Below are 6,223 nucleotides of genomic sequence, written 5' to 3'. Positions count from 1 at the left end.
ACACCCAAATGCTTACACCTCTTGCTCTCAGCTGGGGGGTAGGGGTCGCTGCCATGGGCAAATTCATCCCAATGTGGAATCTGCATGTGTGAACGGCCTGCCAGGTACCCAAGACCCCCCCCCCCCATGCCTGCTCAGGCCGTAGAAGCTAACCTGCCCATTTGGTACTGCAACCAATCACATTATTGTTTGAGCACCATCAGCTCCTCAGGCTGGAGTCTAAACCAGGTGGCCCAGAAAAGACTGGAGAAGTGAGCGCAAGCGGGATGCCTGCTCCTTTTCACAGCGGCAAGAGCAGAAGTCTCCTTCCCCACACTCCCCAGTAGCAGTTCTGATGGAAGCCGGGTGGTGGGGGATCTCTTCCCCTCTTAATGGAAGGCTGGTATTCACTGCAAAGGTTTCCGCAGTCAGCAGATGAAGGACCACGAGCTGGGTGGGAGAGGAGGGTCTTCCTTGGGACGGCAATCCACAGAGAGGGAGAGGCAGGTGGCAGGGAGGGAGAGCTTTGAATGTCCGCTCAGAATCATGTCTAGCCGTGACAAATAGCAGGCCTAACTGAGACAGCGCCAATCCAAATTTCCCCACCAAACAAAAACTGATTTGAGGCCAGGGCAATTATATACCTTTAAAGCCGAGGGGACAAATTCGCCTCCTGCTGCATGAAAATATTTTACAATTGTCCTCCCAACTCTTCCCCCACCAAGTCGAAATGTGAATTCCATGTAAGGGATGCGTGGAAATGGAGTTCCACATATTTAAATTGATTAACCTGTTCCATAGATTGGCCTGCTATATGCCCTATGAAGATTTTCCCTCTTCTTTTACTAAATATCACAACCTTGGATTTTGCTATATCAACCTTCACGATTATGGTAATCCTCAAAAATTTTAATCAATTTATGGAGCCCCACAACTGATTGGGCCATTAACCCTGCATCATCCGCATCTAAAAGAATCAGGATTTCGCAACTGGATAAATTTGGAAGATGGAAATCATTCCTCAAAAGACAAGGTCTGAGATCATTAATATATAAGTTAATAATCAAAGGCCGTGAACAGATCTAACCATATCACCATGAGTGACTGCCCCCTGCCCAGTGTGAAACAAAGATCGCTCTAAACCCAGGCCTGAAGCAGGATTGAAATGGGTCAGAGGCAGAGATGTGGTGTCTGAGAGCCCTTGGAACTGCTCCATCACCAGGCGCCTTCGCCACTAAAGGTAAACTGGAGATCGGTGGCCTCCTCCGTAGACTCAGGTCTAAAAACTGCCTCTTGCAAAGGTCTCAAGAGAGCCTCTTCTGTCAGAGGCGTTAACCATTGTAATCCAAGGCCCCAATTCCTTTTCCCAGGATGATTTTAGAAGGCAGGACGGGCACAAGCGGCGGCCCTCGCATCACACCCAAGGACCCTGTCAGCGACCCCCTGGCAAGATCAGTCTGGATCTCTCCACAAGAGGACAAGCAGCAGCTGCTACCACATCTCCTCTCGACTTGGCCTCCGAGCCAGGACAGCGGAGAGAGATTTTATCAATAAAGAACCTCTCCAGAATCAAAGGAGCGTGCCGAATATATTCGGTGCTGTGGAACACAGGCAGGATGCTGCTGCTGCAGTTGTCTTGTTTGTGGGCTTCCTAGAGGCACCTGGTTGGCCACTGTGTGAACAGACTGCTGGACTTGGTGGGCCTAGGTCTGATCCAGCAGGGCTTTTCTTATGTTCTTAACATCACCGCTAAGGGCCACATTAACATCATTCTATTCCCAGAACTCCCCTCACAGACAGAAGAGCAAAAGGACACAGGGGTGCCAAAATATCCAGGTGGAATCTGAGGCTACACCCTTCTGGCTTTCAAAACAACCCCCTACCAAAGGACGTGGAGATAAAGATGCAACTTATTAAATGTTTAGAAGATCAGGATTTCTTTACCATTTGTGTACATGTCAACATTTAAACACAAAGGCCAATAACGAACAACGGAATCAGTTACTGAGAGAAAAAGGAGAGGCTCCGTGGGGCAAATCTCTCTCAGGAACTGAGACTGTTTCTGATTAGTGGTTAAGTGATACAATTTTTAATAATCATCTGTTTTTTTTAAAAGAAATGTACATTCCAACATGGAAAGCTGCTGCGGAGGGTCATTCTAAAGTTCGTCCAGTATAGTGGCGTCAGGCCCCCTTCGCTTGTTGAGGCAAACATCACACAAAACGACTGTGAGCAGAACTCTTACCATCTTGGCTTCTTCCAGCGTGTGGTAGTGGAACTCCTCCTCCTCCAGCAGTGCCACGAAAGACGAATGCAAGTGCCGGGTGGCCTCCACAAACTGCCGGATGAGTAGCAAGTTCTGCTTTAACATGTCATTTAAGGCTAACACCGAAGGATTATATGTTGTCAGTTCTGTGAGCAGGAGACACAAGACCCCAGGGCAGGGGGATGAAAGAAATCCTGGCAGCAGCGCTTGCTTTGGCCCCCTTCCCTCCCCATCTAGAAAATGCCACCACCAAACCCCTCTATTGAAGACATGGTGACCAGCCCCGCCTAGGGAGGGGTCATGCAGCCGACTGGCTGCAGCCCCTCCCTCCCTCCCACTTCCCTTCCTGGGGCATCGCTTTGCAGGACAGCTTGCACAGCTGTGCCTGGCATAAGAACAACGGCTCCCTCCTCTCCCCTGGGTCTGTGTGATCCTGCCATGGCAGACTGCTCTTTCCAGGGGCTGGCCGGAGGTAAGCCGCAAGTAGTCCATTGCAAAAAAAACCCCTCTTCTCTATGCAAGGAATACACGGAAGGGTGCCGTTCCTAAGCAGAGTTACGCCTGTCTAGGACCACTGACCCCGATGCAGTACACTGCCTCATGCTAGGGGAAAAAAGGTTCCACGTGGGGGTGCTTATTCGCCTGGCGCTGGCGGCCGTGGCCCAGCCCAAGCAGTGGGAGAGGTGTTGCCCCCACTGGGCAGTACCTTCCAGGGCATTTGTGCTCACAACGTGGCTGGCGGCGAGGGGGCCTTCAACAATCCAGTCACCGGTCTTGGCGGCAGCAGCAGCTGTGGGGAGGGCCAAAAGGCTCTGTGACTGGCAGGCAAAAGGCTGCCCGCCTATCAGCCTTGGAACACAACCCCCCCCCCCCCCAGTTACCTTTTAACCCACGAGGTGTGAGTGAGGAGCTGTCTGTCTGCACGGCTGCTTCCTTCATGCTGATCCTCCTCGCCGACTGGGGCCTTTTACTTCCCGCCTGAGGCCGGCAGAGAGAGGCGGGACCAGAAAGCCCGGGCTGCAGAGAGGCCTCTGACCCGTCCCCCGAGTCCTCTGAACAGGACCGCCTCCCTGGGTCCTCAGACAGCGAGTCAAAGTCTTCCGAGTACTCTGGACTGGTGGGATTCTCCTGCTCGCAACTGGGACTTTCGACAGAACTCCTGCTTAACTGCTCAGAGACTTCTGTCTCTCCCGGATCCTCCTCAAGAGTTACAGCTTTCCCCACTGTGGTACTTGAGGGCTTAATGGCTCTTTGGGAGTCAGCAAAAAACAACTCTGGTTCCAGTTCCATGCTTAAACTTCCAGATGCTTCCATCACTGTTGCCTGGAAAAAAATGCATTCTTCCATGAGCACAAGGGTAGCTACAACAGAGGTGGGAGCAGGCAGGGACACAGCAAACCACCTACCACAAAATAAGCCCCATCCCCTGCAATACGACGCTTTACTGCAGCAGAAATGAATATGTGAGGGGGACACTCCCCTCCAGACTCCCCCACCCTCACCTCAGTAAGACAGTTGCCCACAAAAGCTACCGAAAAGTACTAACGATGCCCAATACCTTTTGGATTGCTTCTCTTGGCCTGATTGTTGCTCTTCCACCTGGCAGCCCTAAAACCCAAGTCCAGCAAAGGCCGTGGGACAAAGGTGGTCTTACCTCTTCTGTTAAGCCTTCCTTCTGGATTGCCACGCTGGGTGCCAAGTCGGCAAGGCTCAAGACATTCACTTGGAAATCTGCCGGGGGGGGGGAGGGAAAGAGATTGTCCCTCAGTAACGCAGCCCCGAAATCACCAGGGGTTTCTCCCTTACCCAGCTGCCCTGCCAGCCTCTTCCAGAGGTGGAGTTGCCTGGCCATCCCCACAAGCAGGGCGAGAATCCCTTCTCTCTTGCCACAGCCCTGACTCACTTTGGTTGAGGCTGTGAACCCCCTTCCCACTCGGGATTCTATACTTCTGAACAAAGAAGGGGGAGGGCTTTTAGAGAATGGAAGCTCTTTGGAAGAGGGACGGCTGCTTACGGCAAGAGTGCTCCAACACCTGCTTGAGTACTGCATAAAAAGCTATGTGCAGCAACGCTGGGAAGTGGTGCCTCTCCCCGGTCACTTTCCCTTTGGGAAGCAGCGGCCTCTGCCTGCCCCCCTTGCACCGCCCCCTGTCCGCGGAGCAGTTGTCTGGCAGTAGCTGGCCTGGGGCTCCCCTTGGCCCGTCCACTTCTCTCTCTCTCTCTCTAGACCCAAGTGACTCACCGCTGCTGGAGGAGCCCTGAGAGTCGGCTGGGCCCGAGAACAGCTCGTCCAGAGACCTGATAATGCTTTCTTCAGCCAGAGAGCTCCCACCTCCTTTCGGGGAAGCTGTTCCTGTAAGGCTGTCACTGACGGAGGAGGACAAAGAATGGGAAGTCCCCCCACCGAGATCAGGCGTGTTCCCACTCAGTGGGGAGGGAGTCCTGTGAAGGAGCCTCTTCAGAGAACTGCTACCAGGTGACCATCTTCTGCTGGAAGGAGGAGTCATTTTCGTAGGCCCATTGCCCTGACTATTCGGGAAAGGCTGAAAGGGGGTGAAGAAGGGGCAGATGTACTTATTTTGCCAATATCCAGCTTTGAAACATATCGAAAGCAGAAAATGTTTCCCTTCATATGGAACAGCCAAACCGACCCTCTCTGTTGCCTAAATGTGCCAGCAGAATAGGCACAACCCAGACAAAACCGGGCACTTTCAGTGGGGAAGGGAAGCACCCGCTGGCATCTCCTGCACTGAAGTCAGTGGTATTTACATGTGTTTTGCACTGGCTGGAATGTGCCCTCATACCACACAACAGCCTAATGCCATGGCTGCCCACTACCATGGGTCGTATCACTACCCACAGGGCGGCCTCAGTGCCAGGCGACTGCCTGGCCCCCTGGGCCATGAGGGCACACATGCCTTTCCCAGCAGGGCCAAAAGAATAACTCCAGCATCTCAGGGTGAGCAACCCCATCCCAGTGGCATGCCTCAGGGCAGATACCTGCTCTGTCGCCATGCGCCGAAAGGCAGCATGGCAGCGCGCAGTGACCGAACTGGTCCTGGCCAGCGCTAGGGCTACACTTTCACGCTCCTCTACCAACCTATACCACAGCGCCTTCTCAGCCTCTGGGATCTAGACCCCTTTGCCATAGTATTTCCAGGTATGAAATCAGAGGTGCTGAATCCAGAATAACTTGCCAATAATTACCTTCCCGCCAGGCCTGGGCTGGGAGATGGCCTTCTCCCTCTTGTATTTACTGGAAGCATCTAGCAAGCGTCCTGTGTCTTCCTTCCCCCTGCCCAGGCCAACTCTGCTGCCCAGAGGCCCGTTTCTGCTTGGGTCTGGATCGGACCCTGGGGTTTCCTCCGGCGTGGCGTCTGCCTTCAGGTACCTGAGCCCCGCTGCTCTGTGCTCGCCGTCTCGGCTAGACTGGCTCCAGGAAAGCTCTTCATCCACCAGCACCTGGTGGGCGGCAGGGCTACCACCCGTGCCCAACCTGGCCTTGCGCCTCTGGACCTTGTCCTCTATCTGTGCCAGTTTCCTGAGAACGGTATTTGCCCTCTGCTGGGAGGCAGGGCCAGGCCTCGGCCTTGCAGCAGGATGGGGCGCTGCCTGTCCAGCCACCGGGCCGGCGTGGTGACTGCTGGACGTCTGCTTCAGGAACCGCCTGTGTGGCTGCAGAGGTGCCCCGTCCATCAGTCGCTCGTCCTCTGGCTCCATCGCCCCCATCTGGGGAGGGGAGGGAAGAGGAGGTGGCTGTGGTGGCGGTGGCGGCTGCGGCGGCTGCTGGGGAGTGCCCGGCCAGGCCTGTTGCCAGGAGCCTCCTGCAGTGAGGAGGAGGGGTCCGCTTGCGATTCCTAAGGGGAGGAAAAAAGAAAGCTCCCCCGGCTGGAACCTACAAAATGAAATGTTAGGTGAGCCGCTCGGAGCCTGGCCTTTGGCTGGGGAGGTATGAAAGAAACGGATAAATGAAAACTA

At 54.3% G+C, this 6,223-nt stretch overlaps 1 protein-coding gene across 1 annotated transcript; it reads right to left on the bottom strand.

Moving 5' to 3' along the window:
* Positions 1-407: 407 nt before the first annotated feature.
* On the bottom strand, positions 408-5,965 carry C2H19orf44 (chromosome 2 C19orf44 homolog). Its single transcript, XM_056867540.1, has 8 exons — positions 5,453-5,965; positions 4,719-4,774; positions 4,488-4,612; positions 3,900-3,976; positions 3,127-3,568; positions 2,952-3,035; positions 2,225-2,391; positions 408-452 (listed from the first exon to the last, which is right to left on the bottom strand). The coding sequence occupies exons 1-8, from the start codon at positions 5,963-5,965 to the stop codon at positions 408-410; spliced, it is 1,509 nt and encodes a 502-aa protein (XP_056723518.1).
* Between the last annotated feature and the right edge of the window lie 258 nt (positions 5,966-6,223).

The sequence above is a fragment of the Euleptes europaea genome, chromosome 2 (genome assembly GCF_029931775.1).
Source record: "Euleptes europaea isolate rEulEur1 chromosome 2, rEulEur1.hap1, whole genome shotgun sequence".
In the NCBI taxonomy this organism is placed as follows: domain Eukaryota; kingdom Metazoa; phylum Chordata; class Lepidosauria; order Squamata; family Sphaerodactylidae; genus Euleptes; species Euleptes europaea.
Note: the sequence above shows the minus strand (reverse complement) of the source record. Positions and strands in the feature narration are given on the sequence as shown.